Source organism: Homalodisca vitripennis, chromosome 7 (genome assembly GCF_021130785.1).
Source record: "Homalodisca vitripennis isolate AUS2020 chromosome 7, UT_GWSS_2.1, whole genome shotgun sequence".
Taxonomy (NCBI): domain Eukaryota; kingdom Metazoa; phylum Arthropoda; class Insecta; order Hemiptera; family Cicadellidae; genus Homalodisca; species Homalodisca vitripennis.
In genome coordinates this window covers 106102228-106122787 of record NC_060213.1, presented here as the reverse complement: position 1 = coordinate 106122787, position 20560 = coordinate 106102228, and the positions used below count along the sequence as shown (strand labels likewise).

At 33.8% G+C, this 20560-nt stretch overlaps 1 protein-coding gene across 13 annotated transcripts in view; it reads left to right on the top strand.

Moving 5' to 3' along the window:
• Window positions 1-20560, top strand: part of LOC124366144 — a 113190-nt gene that overhangs the window by 1884 nt on the left and 90746 nt on the right. The window contains exons 2-4 of one of the 13 annotated variants that reach the window (XM_046822464.1): window positions 3840-4003; window positions 4095-4240; window positions 4367-4564. Coding sequence is in view for 5 of the 13 variants with exons in the window: in XM_046822457.1 (XP_046678413.1) it covers window positions 14084-14107 (24 nt within the window). In the remaining 8 variants the exon portion in view is untranslated. Of the gene's footprint in view, window positions 1-2075; window positions 4241-4366; window positions 4565-13880; window positions 14108-15808; window positions 16057-16183; window positions 16312-20560 lie in introns of those variants that run through there. The other 12 variants (XM_046822463.1, XM_046822462.1, XM_046822460.1 and 9 more) reach the window with 12 other exon arrangements.

The following is a 20560-nucleotide window of genomic DNA, read 5'->3' as shown; positions in this document are numbered from 1 at the left end:
CACGTTATCTACTAGACGCTCGACTTTGACCTCTGTCTGAGGATGGGGAGGTGTTTGCGATAAGACAATTCCTGTTTTATATTGACGAAATATTGTTCTACGCTAATCTAGTAATCAGTAGAAACGAAATGTGAAAATAACGATTCATGTCTGGGTGTGGTCGGTATAATCCCAAAGTACCCAGAAAAGTTTTAAAATAATACAAATATCCACTTAATTGAGTATAGTTTTTTATTCGTACATAAATTCAAAAATGTGTATTATTGTAAAAGTGTTGTTTTCTATGTTTCACTCCACGTAACTTTTACATGACTTGAGATAGTAAGATACTGTAAATGTACAAAACATACACAGTTTTGTAGTAAACAGAAGGATTATAATATATATATATATATATATATATATATATATATATATATATATATACATATATACACTTATTTACAGCACAACAAAGATTTTGGTAAAAAATGTAAAGTATATACTACTCTTTTAGGCGGTACGCATCTATATTGGTGTTTGATTAATTTTTTGGGCAAGAGGGATATCAGATAATGCTGATTTTTTGTCACTGTCATTATCAATTTGTTCACAACCTAGCTCACATTCCACTGGTTTATAATCATCGAGACTACCTGACAACAAATCTGACAAAGAAATATCATCCTGCACTTTATTGGCCAATATGCCGCTTTCATTATCCAATAGTTCACATATAATTTGAACAATGACGATCACCCATTTCAAAGCATAAAAATAAATTATAAACAACTAGCCTACATAATAACCTAGCAACAAAGATCGTCAAGGCCGTGCAACGCGTCACCACCTAGCTGCATAGTCTGTCAGCTGTATGCCGTGCGGCATTTGGATCGATATCAGCTGACAACGAGTAATATTACGAACATAAACTGTATCAAATGAATTGATATTTATGAGTAGAGGATTCGACTAGTGCAAGTTATGTCTTTATAACTTAAAGGGTTTTCGCGCAATAATAGCTGTGCCGTTACCATAACCAGGTGACCGGCTGTGCTGTCGGTCATCAGTTGGAGGGTTAACTATTTTTTTCGTATTTAAAAGAAGTTACTTAAAAATTGTGTTTAGAATAACAAAATGTGAATACAGTTGGTGCAGATGATTTTAGTTATGGTTCAAATTAATTACTATTTGTTGAATATATAGATGGGTATAATAATTAAATATTGTTTGATAATTTTGATATAAAAAACTGGGTCTGCTTATCTTACTCTACCCAATATTTGTCATAATTAACTTAACCTAATTTTTCCAGTAATGGCTCTTGGGACCTAAATCCTAGAACCTTTCTATATTTAATCACGAAAATAAAATGCTGTAGTACAATAAGCAGCTACCACCACTGTCGAATTATGATTATTGATTTAGAAATATAAAATACGTTTGACCTATAGATATTCATAATTAATTAATCAATGCCAGCTGTTTTCATTTCATTTACTTACTGAGTAGGCTAGTAACATTGGCAAGAACAATGGTGATGAACATACGATTATTGTCTCGAAATGTAATTTTAAACGTTAAACAAGTAAAGGATTGATTATGAACTTGCTCCTTTATATCCTAAGTGTCCAGTTTGTTGTGAAGAGATGAAAACTAGAACTAAATGTGGTAATAAAATAGTGTTTCTTTGCAAAAAAAGTCAGAACAAACACGACGTTGCAAAAAATGCACTTGGGAAGACTTTTTTAGAACACTATAACGTTGATATTATGCATATATTGAAAATCGTGTACTATTTTAATTGGAATCAAACAAATTATGGACTGTTTAATTAATGAATAGTTTTGACAACATCAGTACCTGCAGAAATACCATTTCAGATTGGCTAAAGTAATTGTAAACAAGTATGCTGCTGAAACATAGTGTACGTAAAGTTTACCTGTTACTACCTATTCAAAGGTTCTTGCCAGCCTGGACAAAAAGGTGTACCATCCCCTGCCTGCTTTGACTGGAGAGTGGTTCAGAGCTGACTTCCCCTTCTTCCGAGGGGTCTTGACCTGATTAATGCCCTAAATTCTTCCTTATGGATCTCAACAGGAGGCAGACCCTATTCCCAACCATACCCATCCAGAATATCCTGTCATTCTACAAGCAGCGCAAAGGCCCTAATAGGGCGAGAGGCAATTACTTTACAAAGCTTCTAATCAGACAAAAAAAAGAATAGCTTCACTATGATACAATTTTAAAAGTCTAAAATGTATTCAGTTTGACCTTGTTACTCAAAATTAATTCAAAGTAAAATCATATGTTTGGTATTTGACTAATATGATGATAAGGTGTGTTCTTTGTGTCACTAGGCGTAAGATATTTATCCTTGAAAATAGTAATATAGTTTTTTACTTATCGTTAATATATTAATTTTTAATATTTAAAACCAGTAGAACTATATTGCCATTTTAAATACAAGGTGGGGCAGAATGGACTCCCTGGTTTGAAGGGTTAATTGTAAAAATATCTAAGATAATTAAAAAAAATCTTTTTATTTCTGAAAACTACATATAATGCCATTTAATTTTCATTAGGTTTTGAAAATGATATCGTCCAGGTGACAACCTTGACGAGCGTTGCACACATTAAGTCTTTCAAAAAAGTGTTAAAAAACTCTGTCCAGCATAGCTGGCATTATTCCAGCGATGACATCAGCAATTGCTTTCTTAAGGACTTCCAAGGACCTTGGTCGAACTTTATAAACCTCAGATTTGAGGTAACCCAAAAAAAATAATCACATGGGCTCAAATCTGGGGAACGAGGGGGCCATGGAACATCCCCTCGCAATGAGATTAGGCAGTCAGGAAACTGTTCTTGCAGGATTTGGCATGAGCAGTAGTACCATCCTGTTGAAACCAAAAGGCTTTCGTATCATTTTCCTTACCATACTCTTCCATTTTAGGGAATAAAAAGTTCTCCAACATCTCACAATAGCGTACAGAGTTCACAGTAACAGTTGCACTTTCAGTTACAGATTCAAAAAAGTAAGGACCAATAATGCCTATGAAGGATACAGCGCACCACACTGTCACTTTTGGTGAATGAAGAGGTCTTTGGTGAAGAGTGTGAGGTTTTCAGCTGCCCAGTACTGAAAGTTTGCTTATTTACTGAGCCGGAGATGTGTAAATGGGATTCATCGCTAGACCACAGAATAGCACCGGCTTGCAAAGAGGCTAACATTGCATTGCAAGCATCTGTATGTTTCACCCAGTCTTCTGGGCCCTATTCTTGAACAACCATCTGTAGGGGTGTAAGTGAAGGTCACAGTGAAATATTCGCCTTACCATTCTGGTCGATATTCCAAGAGCGATATTCCATGTTTCCACTCAGAGCGCGAGGGGATTGTTTAATAGACACTCTTACTACCACAATGTTTTCCAGTGTCCTCTCACTTTTTGGTTGCCCACCTGGTTTTCTAGGAAGTATAGATCCTGTCGCCCGTACATTTGTAATCTGTTTCCTTACGGTTTTAGCATCAGGAATACTGTCATGACTAGTCAAACCAAACCTCCTACGAAATGCACTCTGCGCCGTCACTACACTATCGTTTTTTTTTTAACTATTCTACGACAAAATCACAATGCTTGGTAGTTCACTGCATGGTTACACTAAAATGGTGTCTTCACCCCCACCAAACGCCATTTCTTCCACTCCGCTAACTGCCTTGCACGCTCTTCAGTGACTAATTGAAATTAGGGAGTCCATTCTGCCTCATTACCCTATACCTATTGTATAATTTGGTTTAACATTCTGTTCTTAATATTTTACGATAGTCATGAATATTGAGGATTGGATACTCATGAATATAGATGCTCTGATTGTGGAGGTGGCTGCTTATCATACAGCAGCCCTCCACCATATTAAGGGCGCAACTGATATCTTGTGATGGAGGTTCATCTCAACAGGCCTAGATATTGCCCCAATACTGGAATACTTGGGTCAATAAAGAATCGTCAGGAGCCTAACAACTCAGGTTGGTAACATAATATATGAACGAATTGCTAAAAAGCCAAGAGACTGTGTTTTGCTCTCTAAACGAATTTTAAATGGTTTTCTTGTTACAGGACTAATAACAAATGAATTGGTGGCCTCTCATAGGAGATCTCACTGCTATGCCATTGTTTCGTAAGATTCGATCTCAAGGCGGGGGTAGAAATGGTACTTTGTTATTATCCGAAGGCCACTATTTTTGTAAGGATCTTCCTTGCCGGTGAGCTGAAATAATTACATTAAAAAAATAGGTTTATTTTACTTAATGCGAAAATTACATGCCGCTATGTTCTTGTTCTTTCCACAAGGAAGCGATGTTGGCACACTATATACTATTTGTTATTAGGCTTCTTCTTCTTCTATGGGGCGGCCTATTGCCATGCACTTAAGCTTCAAGAGTCTTTTGCGCACACCAGAAGCACACCATGAGGCCTACCAGTCTATGATTTCAGCAGTTTCACAAACCGCCGAAAACAACCTATCAGGTCCTCCTGTGGAAATTCACCACCCTTGTCCAAACTACCAAAGATGGCTATTTAAGTAGGTAAATACTTATGAACGTATTCTAAATATAGAAAGTTAGTGAAAGCTCACGTATTCTAAGCTTGAATTTAGGTACTATCTCAAATTGCAGGGTGTTGCTAAGGCGCCAACGAAGCCCATACTGATGGCCAGGAGTATTTCCATTGGCACTGTCCTGACCTCAGATCACGTACCAGATCATACAACGTAATGTGACATCAGAAAGTTGAACTATCTGTGACGTGATCTAAGGTATCAATAGTAAATGCTTCAGTGTGGACACCTCGCTCTTCTGGCACAAAAAAAGAAAAACATCCCTCAAAATAGTACCTAAATGCAAGCTCAGATTACGTAAACACTCGTAAACGTTATCTTTAATTGTATACTACTTGTAACATATTTATGATAACCTAATTAAACTTACTTAAATAGCCAATAACCAATGTAGATAGGGACTGAGTGGCCTCCTTCTCACTGAAATCACTTCCTTTTGGGAGGCAAAAATCATTTAGTACTTTAGAGAGCCTGGTGAAATGCCTAATATTTTGCTACTATTTCTTGTGTTACGTTTGTGTACATGACATTTTAGTGTGGTGTTAGGCAGGTTTTTCTTTATATGCTGCAAACAGAGAAAAATTTAACATATTAACAATAATAGTCAGAATGCCCTCTGGATAAAAAGTGGTTTGCAGTGAGATCTGAAATCAGCCTTCGTAGTAATTATGGTAGCTTTCTTTTAAACTAACAAAATACTCTCTAGACTACAAGAATTTCCTCACAAAAGCAGACCATATGAGAAGATACCTTAAAATAAAGTTTGATATACCATGTTTAAATGGTCTTAACAAAAATTCAAGTCTACTTAGTTTTTTCAAACATTCTCTACATGCACATGCCAGGATGACTTGGGATCCAAAAAAAAATTCCAAGCAGCTTCACTCTCTGAGTAAAGTCACATTTCCCATCATTAGCCTTTACAGTAAATAATATGCACTGGGTCTTATTATGATTTAAATAAAACAAATTTGTCTATACCAACCAGCCTGCTGAATTAAATTAGCAACAGAATAAATCCGTTCTAGAAGTCAAAAGAGTATCATTATCCGCAAACATTATAGTTTTACTGTTAATATTTTTGTCAAGATCATTTATTATGATGATAAGAAAAAATAGTGAACCCAACACCGTCCCCTGTGGTGTACTAATGGATCTCTCAGCATAATCTGGGAAACCACCTTATGAATAAACTTTTTGAAGCCGATTGCTAAGGTAAGAGTTAAAAAAAGGAATTTTTACAGCCAACTATACCATAGTGCATCAGCTTTTACTGCTCTTAAGCCAGGGCCGCATTTACAAATTCGGCGCCCCTAGGCCTACAGACCAAAGAGTGCCCCCCCCCCCCCCCCCAGAGGACTCTGATTACACTGACGTAGAAATCCAGTAAATTTCTTAATTACGTAATTTTGATGAAAGATAATTACAATAGTATATATATATTGTGGATATATATATAGGAGTGTTTTGAATAAATAAAAGCAATGAACCAATGAATGAGTCAACGTCGCACCCCGGACCTAGTTGACCTTGACCGCAACTTTTTTCTTTTGTGTACTTTAAAATTTATGCGCCCCCTAAAATTTTGCGCCCTAGGCCTGGGCCTAGTGGGCCTATAGGGAAATGCGGTACTGTCTTAAGCTATTATTGCTCTTATGAAACTTTGTATGTTTTTTTTCTCTTTTAACTTCCTAATGAAACTGACTTAGGACATTAGAAACAGTAGGCTATATAGGATTTTCATAACACAATGATACGGCTTTGACATTAAATAACAAATAAATTTAAAAAATATTTTTTTTATTGGAACCTAATGAAATATAATTGTATATTCAAGACTGAATGTTAATTATGCATTTTACTTATAATTACTGCATTTTCCTTGTTAGCATATAAACAGAAAATAACGGTAGCAAATAAAAACATTTCTTCTGGTTATTTTAGTTTATTGAAATATAAGTTGCTTTCAAATTGCAATATTAAAAACATAAAACTAAAAAGTCATTAATAAATATGTGAACAATTATGGTGATTGGACACTGCATTTATCAATATTGCATGTTTGAATTAAAGACTATAGACATTTATTACTAAGATATTTAATAAAATTACCACAGAATATGTGTGTACGTAATGTCTTTTGGTAATGCTTCTGCAATTTCATCCCATGCTTTTTCTTTCAATGTAACATCTCTGTAGACTTCTAATGTAGAATCCGAAATCACTGGATGAGTATGTACTTCTTCAATCAATCGCTCCATTTTGCCACTTTAGTTAGTAATAGTATAATCTCACACCAACTAATGCATCAATAATAAACACAACAGCTCAGACAACAAAGAAGCTGTGCTGTCTAGTACACGAGGCTTGACTTCCACAAGATCTAACCTTCGCTCTGCACATGCGCGAACTGAAAATGTGTCCGCCACGTTTAAAAAGATCGCTTAGGGAGCGAACGGAAGCCATGTGTGTCTAGTGTAGCTGGTGTAGTGTGGCCCTGCAATGTGAAAAGTCTTATTTGAAAAGAAGGGAAGCGATATTTTTAAATGTAGCTAGCATACGTCCAAACATGTATGCCACATACAGTGTGGAATGGTCTTTAATCAAGGAATCCATCCAAAGTACATCAGGTAGGATTTGTTGTATAAAGTAAGGACTAAATTAAAAGTTTGTTATACAGTTTTCAGGTTCAAGCATGCTTTTTTTCTTATTTTCAAGAAAAATGTTTAAACTATCTAAATTTAAAATGGTTTTTATTATTATACCCAATTTCATACAATTAATAATTACCTACTGTAAATGATTTACAGAAAAGAAAACCACAGAAACCTGGACAAGAGAAATGCAACAAAGATAACAACTGAAAAAATTAGTTCCTGTATTTGAATAAAACTATGTAACTGTTTGATACATACGTTAATCTTTTGTATTTTGATAAATACATTTATTTTGAAAAAGCTATTTTTTGTAATGCATATTGATATTACTTTTAGAAAATTCCTATTTTTTTATCTTAATAACATTGTATGGAACAGCTTATTAGATGAACAGTCGAGTGATTCGCACGCAGCACAAAGCGAACTTACTTCCACCTTCTATCGACTTCTTCCGCACTGCTGTTCCAACTATAAGGAAATATCTGTTGACCCCCGAGGAGATTTTACATTGATGTTTGTCAATTTCATATTGTTCTGTCAAGTTGTTGAGGTTTGTTTTATTGTTTTTGTTATTTTTCTATTTGTTACTATTGTTTAAGTATCTATTTTTCTATTTATTATTGTCATCCATTGATTATAAATTTTATTATTTGTTATCCAATTAATATTTTATTGGTTTTTATCCATCATATCAGTATAACATACCTATAACAGTTGTATCCATATGATTTATTTTTCTTAGTTGTTATCTTTGTCATATATTTGTTTCTTGTTATTCTACATTTGTATAATTAATTTGCACTTTGGTTTTTATAGTATAAATTTGCCTCTTTTGCTTGGTTGTACCATGTACAGCCGTGTAGTTAATTATTTTATATTCTAAAAGGGATCGGCTTCTCCTTTAAAAGAAATATTTATATATATAAATTATAAATATTTTTATATACATATATATATAAATTTAATATTTGTTATTGTTTTTAAATATCTTATTGGTTAAACAGGTTAAAATTTGTTTTAACTCTAATTTTGTTACGTGCCATGTTGAAAGTTAATTGTAAAAAAGGGGTTTTCCATCAAATAAAGAAATAAACAAAAATCATTTTTATTTTTGACTACCTACATTTCTTGTCATTTGACGAATTCCAAATACCAATAATATCAGCTCCAAGCAATAATACAATGTAAAATGTTATAATTATATTCAAATCATATTTTTAAATTAATACAATTAAGAAGTATAATTTCTCATCAGATCTGTCGTATGCATAAGTGATTTACTTTTAATAGTTATGCCCTCAGTGATGAAAGGTCAGTGTAAAAATATCAAAAAAGTAATGTCAGAAGAGAGACATCATTCTTTTTAGTTGGAGTGGAATTGGATGGGTTCATGATTTGTTTGTTGACATGTAAAACAAAAAAAATAATTTATGTATCTATAAAAAATATGAACTTTTTATTATAGCCAATTACTCTGAAAATGTTACCTAAATATAACCTGATAATATTGCTGTAGCTAGTGATTTACACCAGGCAGAAGTAACACTTACAGATGATTTAAATGTCCTCAAAGAGTTGAATAGGGTCATGAATTTGTGGCACATTCACGGCAACTTCCCTTTATTGGCTCACAGTACTGTGTAACATAGCTCCTCCCAAAATCCATCACAGGGAAGTACTCCTCAGAGAGCTTTAAAAGATCTTGCACTCCTAACTTCCCCATCCCGCATAACATGCCTCAGGGCGAAACTCAACTACTGCCCACCCCATGTACAACTTCCCAATTGATCTCGTAAGGTTTTTTACCAATTGCTACCTGGGCTCTCTTCAGAGATCTATTCGTAGACGTAACAAATGTCTGATTTCTAATCTAACGACTAGGTTGGGGAGTACAGAACTTCCTAGATTTCCACCCACTGCACCAAGTAAATAATTTTCATTATAGTAAAAAAAAAAAAAGTAAAGAATGTCTTATTTTACCAGGCGAAGTTAGGGCTAAGAAGCCCTCTCTAACACTTAACCTGGGGACCAACGGCTTACAGGTGACTTCCGAACCACCACCAATGGCCGGGCAGGCGGGCTGCTTGCAAGGACTGGATCGCTCAGCGGTCACCTATCCAAGCAGCAGCCACGCTCGACGTTGCTTGATCTGGTTATCTTGCGATAACCGCCGTACCCACTACACTGTGCCATTGGCACAGAATGAACCATGTACATTCATAGTACTGAATGTATGAGCATTACCTTATTTACATGTTTTCTACTGTTCGTGGTAGTCATTTTGTGGTGAGCAGTACTGTTTTTTTTGTTGTAGTCAGCTGGATCTCCAGGGTAGACTGCATTCTCTCCTGATTTTCAGGGGAGGGGAGTTCATTGTTTGAGTTTTTGGCTTCTTTTCTTTCTTTTGGTATTCGGTGGGGAAATATTATTTTTTTATTTATATTACATTACACATTTGGCCTTCTTTCATGTTCATTTGTTTCTGTTGTGGTTATTCTGTTTATATTTATAAATATTCTGATTTTCCCAAATGTTCATTTTGAGTCCTTTGTTTACATATTTTATAAGTTGGATATTATCAATTGGTGGAAACTGGTGATCATTTTCTAATGCGTGAATTGCTAAATTGGATTTATAAATGTTTGGGTTTTCAAATGCTTTGTGTGTTTTTTTGTATCTTTGGGCTATTGTTTTGTCTGTTCCAGATAAACTTTATTGCAGTCACTGCATTTGATTTTATATATTCCGTATCTGTCTTTGTCCTCAAGTGGCAAAAGGTTTTGATCGGTTTGCTTGATTGTTTTACATTTGTGTATATATATATATATATATATATATATATATATATATATATATATATATATATATATATACAAACTTTTTGCGATTCAATGTTTATTGAAATTAAATAAGGCTGTTGCTATTTATACTATTAAACGTATGTATATATATATATATATATATATATATATTCTAATTTTTACATGGTTTTTGTTTTATCCATTTTCTGTTACTATTGCTGTGCTTAATTATTTTTCATTCTCTGTGAGTTTCTTCATTTGTAAGGGTTTTGTATATGAGAGAGTTATCAGTTACCATTTCATGTTGAGGTGTGTAGCATGAGTCTTCTGGAATCGTGCTGCTTGTTTGCGTTGGTTTTCGAAATGTTTTTTAAGCCAACCTAACTTGGATTATTATTTTTTCTTTAAGCATCTTCGTATGAGTACAAGTTTTTTGCTCTTTCAAACAAATTGTATGCATATCCAATTTTGATGATTTAATTGATAATTTAGATAGGTATTGATCCGTTTGTAGTTTCATTCTAAATTCTCTTAAGGACATATGCTATCCCTTACAATACACATATCCAGAAAGTTTATTTTGGATCCCTACCTCCATGGTAAAGTGAATATAGGGAGTAATATTATTCATATGGAATAAAAATCATATGGGATACACAACGAAAATTTAATTTACTTATATCTTGCATATCAGGTCATTTTTTTACGTAGGGGAATGCATTTGCGCACAGAGTGTGGGACTCCCTTGCGGACTACCCACTAAACCCCCTATGGCCCATGGAGGACCCAGGCCGGAACCCTTTCGGATGACATCTTGCCTGGTCAATGTGTCTTATGTCCCATTCAGGACAAAACTACTTGTTTCGGAAGCTAGGGGAAGCTCTCGAATGAGACGGAAGGTCCAGCGACCGTCCGATCCTTCCGTCCACCTCCGCTGCCAGACCTGCAGAGTCTCCACCCTGGCAGCAGCTAAGGCATCCTCCCTACCCCGCTCGGCAGCCTCCCGAAAGACAGTCTGTCTCTCGATGGCCAGCAGATCAATAGGAATCACCGCAGCCACGAACACCACGGCCGAACCGGAAACTGTGCGATAGGTGCAGGCGACCCTAAGTGCTGCTCTTCTCTGTACCGATAACAGCCTTTGACTGTATCGCCTTATCCTCATGACACTCGCCCAAACCTCTGCACCATACAGAAGGGTTGAGTTTACAGTAGACATGAGGAGGCGTCTCTTACTTGACCTAGGGCTTCCTACGTTAGCCATCAACCTGCCGAGAGACATATCCACCTTAGAGGCTTTGTCGCACACCGCCTGAATGTGCTCCCAATACCGAAGACGGCAGTCGAGTAACACACCCAGGTACTTCGCCGCAGTCCTTGTCCGAACCTCGACACCCCCCACATTCATAGAGATCAGAGTGGGGATTCTCCGTCGAGTGAGCATAACGATTTCGGTCTTGGCGACCGGCAGCTCAAGTCCGTGGCTCATCATCCAGGCATTGACCTGAATCATAACCTGATTAAGGCGTAACTGTGCCAAGTCCGGAGTCGTCAACGTGATGACAGCTACGTCATCGGCATAACCCACAAGGAAGACGTCGTGGGGCATCTCGAAGCGAAGCGAACCATCGTATGAAACATTCCATAGGTCTGGACCGAGAATAGACCCTTGAGCCTCACCGGCAGTGACCTCTTTCGTTCTCTTTCCGTTTTTGGTTTCATACAACAGCTTACGGTTCTTCAGGTAGTCCTGCACAACGACCAGGAGATAGTCGGGCACGCTGAAGTCCAGCTGCAACGCCTCTAGCATGTCCTCCCACCGAGCAGAGTTAAACGCGTTTTTTGCGTCAAGGGTGACCAACAACACAATGGGCCGAGCCTGGTAACAAGCTGTTTCGGCTTGCTGGACGGCTTCCTCTTTAATCACGTTCAGAGTTGAGTGTCGCTTTCGAAAGTCGTGCTGCCGGGGAGAGAGATCTCCGGCGGCTTCGATGGACGACTGCAATCTGGGTTTCAGCAACCTTTCATAGAGCTTACTCGTGGTGTCAAGCATACAAAGTGGCCTGTATGCTGATGGGAAGTTCGGGTCACCTTTGCTTTTGCTGATCAGCGCCAACCGAGTAACCTTCCAGCGCGACGAAGACATTCATCAATTTTCATGTAATCTATATATGTAAATTCCAAATACCACTGGACCCATAACAAAATCTCCAAAACAGGAACTTTGAACACTATGTTTATCCTACCTCTTAATATTTGCTAAGAAACAAGTTGAAAACTTTTGCTGTCTAATCACAAAAATCTGTGAAGAGCCGTGATGTTTTTAATGGGAATTTCTTTCATATTCAGAGTTATTAAAATTACCATTTGGATCTCATCTGAGTTCTATAGATACGCTCGGTTTAAAACAATATCAGACGGGAATTTACGGAAACCATGATATTTTTAATGTACATTTTTATCACATTAAGAAGTATAAAAATATAAAATGGAATGAGGATTTCAATTGAATTTTACATTAAATTTTACACTTGCAACAATGTTTTTCAGAACTTCATAATTAATTATGATAACACGCATAATACCGCAATATTCATTATACACATAAAAGATTCACAAAATCTTTGCTACTATTGGGAGTTAACTCTTAAAAATACAAAAGTCTTATTAAATATCCAAAAACAAAACTATTCCATTTAACATTAGAGAGAAGTGTCAGCAGTTTATCAATTAAACTTAAAATTTAAATGTACTATTATTAAAAAAAACTAACTTATTTCTCTGAAACATGCAATCGGATAGCATTATAATTTTAGCAAATAGTTAAAATATTGTTTGAAGTTAAGTTTAATCTCTTAAAAACCAGTTCTTCATTTTCTAATGGAGCTTTTTCTTCCCTTACTGGGGTACAGTATTAATTTTTTGTTGTTGTTTTATTTGTTGTAACGGAAATCAATACATTGCACATACATGCACGCACGTCACTTATTAGTTTTAAAGAGTGCACGCACATCTTTTTGACTGTCCTAAAGTCTGTACATAATTCGTGTCACAGTGAAGGTGTTAAACTTACATTCCATTGTTGTCATAACTGTTAATGTATCCAATAATCGTAAAGTTATTGGTATTCTTTCTGGTTTCATGAAATGATGCAGTGGTTGGTCAGGGGCGAGAAATAAAGTGTGACATTATACAAAAAATAAATTTTAATAATGTATAGTGTTATAAAACCTTTATATTTTTATTAGCAAGAGATTTCGTTACCCTTAAGTATATATATATATATATATATATATATATATATATATATATATATATATAATATATATATATATATATATATATATATATATATATATATATATTACATTACATTAATATATATATTAATGTAATGAAAATAACTAAAACCCTTTAAATTAAAACTTTTTATTACATATACGTGTTTCGGTTTTTAAACATCTTCAGTGTACATTAACCTCTAAATAAATAATAAACAATTACATATACACATGTGGACCTTTTAAACATACGTTAAATTTAAATGACACAGTTGTAATTTTCTTATTAGTAATCTGTATTTAATATTTTAATTTATATATTTATATTGGGCCTACATATCAGAACAAACTATGCAAAATTGGTACAGAATCGCAAAACGTTAATAAAAATAACTAATTACTTTGGTGACTAAACCAAAATATGCTCATATTATCCAATAATTTATTCCGGAGCATCGTGTCTTAACAAGACGTGAAAATAGCGCCTTTTCCGAGTAATTGTTTTTTAACACATCTCGCCGACAAGCAGAGATGGAACATTCACTAAGAAAACTTGGACAGCCTCATTTAACCCTCTACCTAAAGCCAATAAACTAATAATATCAATATAAATATTAATTTCTTTGTTTCAAAATTTATTTGAAAATGGAGTGTCATAAAATACATAAGTTGGTCGTTTATTCAAAGGATAAAACAAAATTGTAAAAATGTTTACAATTTCTTTAGGATTGTACAATTTTTCTTACGTATGCCAGTGCTTATCCCCAAAACGGTAATTTTATTGCATTACAATAACTTAACATTACACAGACAGAAATCAAAGCATTATATTTACAGTTGGCAAAAATTACCATGGTACCAGTACTTGTGATATAACTGTATACTGTTTTAGGTTACAGTAGATTAATTTATCATATCATTGAGGTTATGTCTATGAAGTAAATATTGTTAGAGGCTGTTATTTATGTTACTATATTCAGTTAGTAAGTTTTCAACGCTAATGGCGTTTAAACTGAATTCACCTAACGTTTTAAGAGAAACAGAATTGTCTTTCGCCGGTATAGTACTCGGGAGCTCTCAATTATGGCAACTGCCTCACCCCCAGGATACGGTAAAGTCCTATAAGGACGATAACATAATCATCATTCGTATAAATATCTTTGATCTTTGGAAGACGAAAATAATTTTAAAATAGTATAGAGATTCTAGAAAAATTTGAAATGATCAATTGAATGGGTTTTAATTATATATTTTTTGTACGGGCTGCTGTAATAATGATATTTATATGTATAATGCTGCGGTAATACTATATTCGTATTGTACAGTGACTATTAATTCAAACGCATTATGCTGAGTATAATGTAAATATGTTGACTTGAATTGAAAACCACAATTGTTTTTTATTAGTAGTGTCCCAAACTACATTTAAACCGATTGCTGCAGTCAGATAGAATACATAAAAGAGTGCGTAATAACAGGCAGTAACCGTAGTTATTCCATAAACAACGGCCGATAACATAGTGATCGCAAAATGCTGTTACCTAAAAAGACTGCTGTGTGAACCATTCCTTACGAAAGTTGCTCCAAGCATTTGTCCATGGTATGGTACACTATTATTGTAGACCGGTTTGTCAAGACTACGTTACGAAGCTATCTGTTGACGAATTTGCCGTAGCATGACATAACTCGCCTTTACGGAAACGTGATGAATACTATCTTTGAATACAATTAAAGGTAATACGTTCCCAGAATGTGTTCATTACTAAATTATAGTTATGGAACGTCTTAAAAATTATCCTGGCAGGCTAGGACGTATCTCTCGTAAAGATGCATGCACCTTCTCTGCGACAAGCAAAATGGTTTGTTTAGCGGTTTTTCATCCAGTCAAGTGGGATATTATTATGAACCTCTCAAAGTAGTTATTGCAGTTCCAACGTCTTACCTAACGGACAATTAAGTTTAGTTAACCAGTTATTGTTATTAAAATCTATTGCTATTGCAAGATGTGGCAAAGCTATTTAGGAATGTTGCTAAAGCTTTGATGTTAACAAGCACACCCCTTCTATTCTACCGGAACAGTAAAACTGATCTCTAAATACAAATCCTGTAACTTTTTTTACATGGAAGCTCTTACCTACGATTTAAACACTAACATAAAAGAAACATCGATTCTTCTTGAAGTTCGGCCTTGGAAATCGTTACATACCATTAATTGTGTTTCTTTTCAAAAGCTCCCTTGTCTTTATCTCAGCAATATAGCACGACATCGACTATACGTGTTGGTCTACGGCACCGATAAACGTTTGTATGATATTCCATTCATTTACCAATATAAAGTAAAATTATTTTAATCGCCATGTTCTAATTACGTACAAAAGTTACGAGTGGATTGTAAGTGGTTGCCAAAAACAAGCAAATGGTGTCATCAAACTAATCGAATCGTGGCTTTGATTGTTAACGCCTTATGACGTAACGAAATTTAAATCATCCATCGCCATAGCGATAACGTAGCCGTCTAGCGAGTCACGATGGTTAAAGTCCTGTAGTTATCTTTTGTAGTCACGAACATCACGGGTTTATTTTGCGATGCAGACTACAGCGTATGTTTAGTTCGTCAGTTCGCGTTAGAGTGTCAACACTAATGTTTTAATGCAGTTGTTACAAAAGACTGTTTTAGCGCAGTTAACGTTTAAGATTAGGTGATTAGGGTGAAATATACAGGTATACAATTTTATATGCTATTTAATGCTGTATAAAAACTGTAAAGTTAGTTGTGGTGATAAAAAATTAACTCGATATAAATATTGCATGGCTAACCTAAAATTAATTCCGTACTGCCAAGAATGGAAACAACCAACGGCGAAATACTACCAACATAGATGCTTTAAAATAATACGTATAAACATGCTTAATCGGGATGTATTTTAATTTCTTATAAATACTATCTATGTTAAAAGAAGAGTTATTTTTCAAATGGTAATAATTGACTTAGATTCACCTAGACTTTGTACAATAATATTTTTCACTAATTATACTTTACATTATTTGGATGCATTTTAAGTACAATACACTGAGATATACTAATGATAATTAAAGTACTGTCCAATACCTCTTTTCGATGAAAAATAACTGGTGGGGAGGGGGAATCAAGTACAAGTTAATTTCGCCTACGTGCTAGGGGCTACCTTATCACTATGTAAATTATAATTTTTGAATAAAAGGAAGCAAGTTTTGTTACTTACTCTATCATGTTTCATAGGCTAGAATGAATGAATGTTAGAATGAAGTGATCTTGCGTATCGTAACATGATATTTTGGGGTAGGGTACGATAAGTGGACCCGGTTTTTTACATCGAAGAATATACTCATCGATACCAAAGATTCGCATCTCAAATCCTAGACTGTCAATCTATATAAAAGTACCTATAGTCCTCAATAACAATCATATGTTTTAAGTTAAATCAAAATATAAATTTAATATTTACAGTGATCAAACAAATTTTATAACCAAAATTGGGAAAACTGAAGACGACCATATTTACTCCTCTCAAAGTTACAGTTGTTTCTTTCCCACAAATTTCACATAATGGGTTTTTCGGTACAAGTCCAACATGTTGAAGCCACAAAAAACGTCATGTAGTGTTTAAAATTGACTGCTATTTTTGATAATTAAAATTACTTATGTAAAATGGAAATATTACCCTACGTGTATTATTTTAAAGTGTTTACAGCTGTTGATATAGACTATTTAAGTAAATAATTCAAAATAATTAATCAGTATCGATTGATTATATCAATGGTTATGATTAAGTAATATCGCTTGCCAATTTCGATATAAAAAACCGGGTCCGCTTATCGTACCCTACCCATATTTTGTTTTGAAAATTGCATATAGGTTTATCATTATTAGAAATTGAATTGATAACTGAATAAAGTGGCTGCAGTATAATAAGAGGCCACCACCATAATAGAATCATTAGTATCTCCTTAAAACAGTAAAAAGTAACTAAATGTTAAACTATTTTGTTTGTTACATTTTATAGATACACAACACAGATAGTTTTTATATAACGTAATTCGTGTCAACATTTTTGTTTCTATAGTTTAGATAATCATAAGTAAGATTCTGTGGTGGTGGCCTCTTATTATACTGTCACCAAAGTAGCGCGTACGGTCCAATAAGCGGACCCGGTTTTTTATATCGAAATTGGCAAACGATATTACTTAATCATAACCATCGATATAATCAATCGATACTGATGAATTATTTTTAACAACTTAAATAATCTATATGAACAGCTGTAAACACTTTCAAAATAATACAAGGTAATATTTTAAATTTCACGTAACATTGTGTATTAAAATGGCCGTCAATCTTAGGAAGCTTCACGAAATTGCTTTAAAAGACGATAAAATATGTTTTTTATGGCTTCAGGATGTTGGGTTAGTACCTAAGAATCCATTATGTGATATTTGTGGAAAGGTAACAAATGTAACTGTCAGAGGAGCTAACGTGGTCGTCTTCAGATGCAAAAAAAGAAGGTAATGGTGGACACAACTTTAGTAAAAACGTTTTCGTTCTGTTTCATTTAGTTAAAGTTATGAGTTTCCCTGATTTTGGTTATGTTCATTTATTATTTGTTATAATTAAATTCACATTTTAATTTAAACATATGATTGTTATTACTTTTATATCGATTGATAGTCTATGATTCGATATGCGAATATTAGGTATCGATGATTATATTCTTCGATATAAAAAACCGGGTCCGCTTATTGGACCCTACCCAAAATAGCTTCTGTTAATTAAAATCTGAAGTAAATATTTAAAAGTCCCACTTCACATATTTTGTTGATTTTTCATATGGAATGGACTTGATAACTGATTAGATTCTAGCAATGGTGATTAAATAAAAGTAAGGAAATACCCTAATAAACTCAAAATTCACGAAAGAAAGAAAATCTTAATATAGGTAATTTTAGATGCATCCTACATTAATTTTAACAAAAAATGTACAGATGGTGTTTACATTAGCCAAGTTAGCAAAAACACTTTGAAACCACTTCTAAGAATTTCTTAAACTAGTGTATTTTCATTCCAAAGAAGATTTTTAGCCGGTCATGACCGATAATTTTACAATAACTGATAATATAATTTTGGTCATTTGCCATCATTATATGTTACAAAAGGTATAACACAACGTGTCAAGCATTTGATTGCCTTTTATAACATAAAACTATGGCAAATGTCCAAAGTACTGTTATTCTTTCAAACCTTCCATCGTTAATAACAACTTTAAATAAAGAACTGATGATGTGTTTGAAATTTGCTATATCCCAAATAGTCCATCAGTTTATGGAACCAAGGGGGATCAGGGTTTTTAGGTGGTTTTTTTGTGGGGTTTAGATAACTATCTAGAAGGAAGGATAGGCATTGGTGGAGGGCATAATTGGGATATTAATATTCACTTGAGAAAATTACAAAGAATTGGAGAGGTCAGAGTAGGGCTACCAACTGTATATGAGGATAGTTCAAGAGTTTCACGTTACTTTTTTCCATTTTTTGAGATTTTTTAACAGTTTTTACCTCTATGGAGAACTTTAATTTTTTATATAGCATTGTATATGCACATCTAATTATTAATTTGTTTCTTGTTTTGTGATGGGTCAGATTTTGCTGTGCTGTAAATTTTAAATAAAGTCATTCTTTGAGTTTTTGTTGTCATCATTAATCATTTTACATTCGAGCTGAGTTGTGTTTATGTGAGTAAGGCTTCTAAAACTGTTTTACCAACTGCAGTATAATAAGTGATCACCAACACAATCAGATGATTATTGAATGATATAGAATCATCGATATTCATGACCATCCAAAGGACTGAAAGCAAAATGGGACCAAATGACGTAATAGATATTTCAAAGAACAGTACGATTTGGCTAGTTTTCAATCTTGGAAATGAATGTATAAAAAATATCAATATAATTTTTAATTGTAATAAAATATATAATTAAAAAGTTACAACAAAATAATAACATTTACTTACCTTATGTATTTTCAAGGATAAACGTAAAGAAAGACTTGTGAAACAAGGAAGACTTTTCTACTAAAATAGTACATGATTTTCAGTAGTCCCATATTTAGAATATTCAAGAAAAGTCATCTCAAGTATGTTTTTTTGCAACATTGTGTTTGTTCTGACTTTTCTGTAGTGAAACACTATTTGATTTCATCTTTAATTATAGTTTTCTTCTCACTACAAACAGGATATATCTGACAAGCTAGCTCCTTTTGTTACAACCATTTAAAGCATTGCTCAGTGTTTGTAAAAACATTTTTGGCCAATATTTGCATATTCATCACCATTGTTCTTGTCGTCACTAGTCTAAATAAAGAAAGCGTACAATGATTAAATATGAATATCTATTGTTCAAATGTCATATTCAATATTATTGATATTTAAAAACGATAATCATCCGATTGTGTCTGTGGCCACTTATTATACTGTAGCCTTTTTAGCTACAGACAATTTGTGTAGTGGTTGCTCTATTAAGTTTGTATTGTGTTAGTATGACGTTCTGATATTGTGTAGTAATTGAGTTTGACATGGAATTTTACATTTCTTTTCTTAGTGCAACTAATATGATGGCCATTATCCTCTAGCTTAGGATACACTGTTGTTTTAGACTGGTTTAATATGGTTACATGAGTTTGTATTATATATTTTGTTAACATTAGTAATCATCCTTTTGGAATTTTTTTATTTTGCTTATCAGTACTATCTTAAGGGATGTTTTTCGTTTATTGCCATCAGTGCGGGGTAGCATTTGATTACTGTTAGCCCACTAAACTACTGGTGCCTTTTACGTGATTAAAAAACTTCTTAAATTTAATTTTGATCTGTTGTTTTTCTTTATTTAATTTATAAGAATTTTCCTTTTGAAAAAACAACAAGTATTGTGAAATGACTAAAGTGAACAATTAAAAATTTACTAAAACGTCTTTTCAATAAAAAAGTACTAATTATCGTGTTAACACTTTGGAGTAGGGTACGATAAGCAGACCCGGTTTTTTATATCTAAATTGGCAAACGATATTACTTAATCATAACCATTGATATAATCAATCGATATTTACTTAAATAGTCTATATCAACAGCTGTAAACACTTTAAAATAATACACGTAGGATAATATTTCAATTTTACATAAGTAATTTTAATTATTAA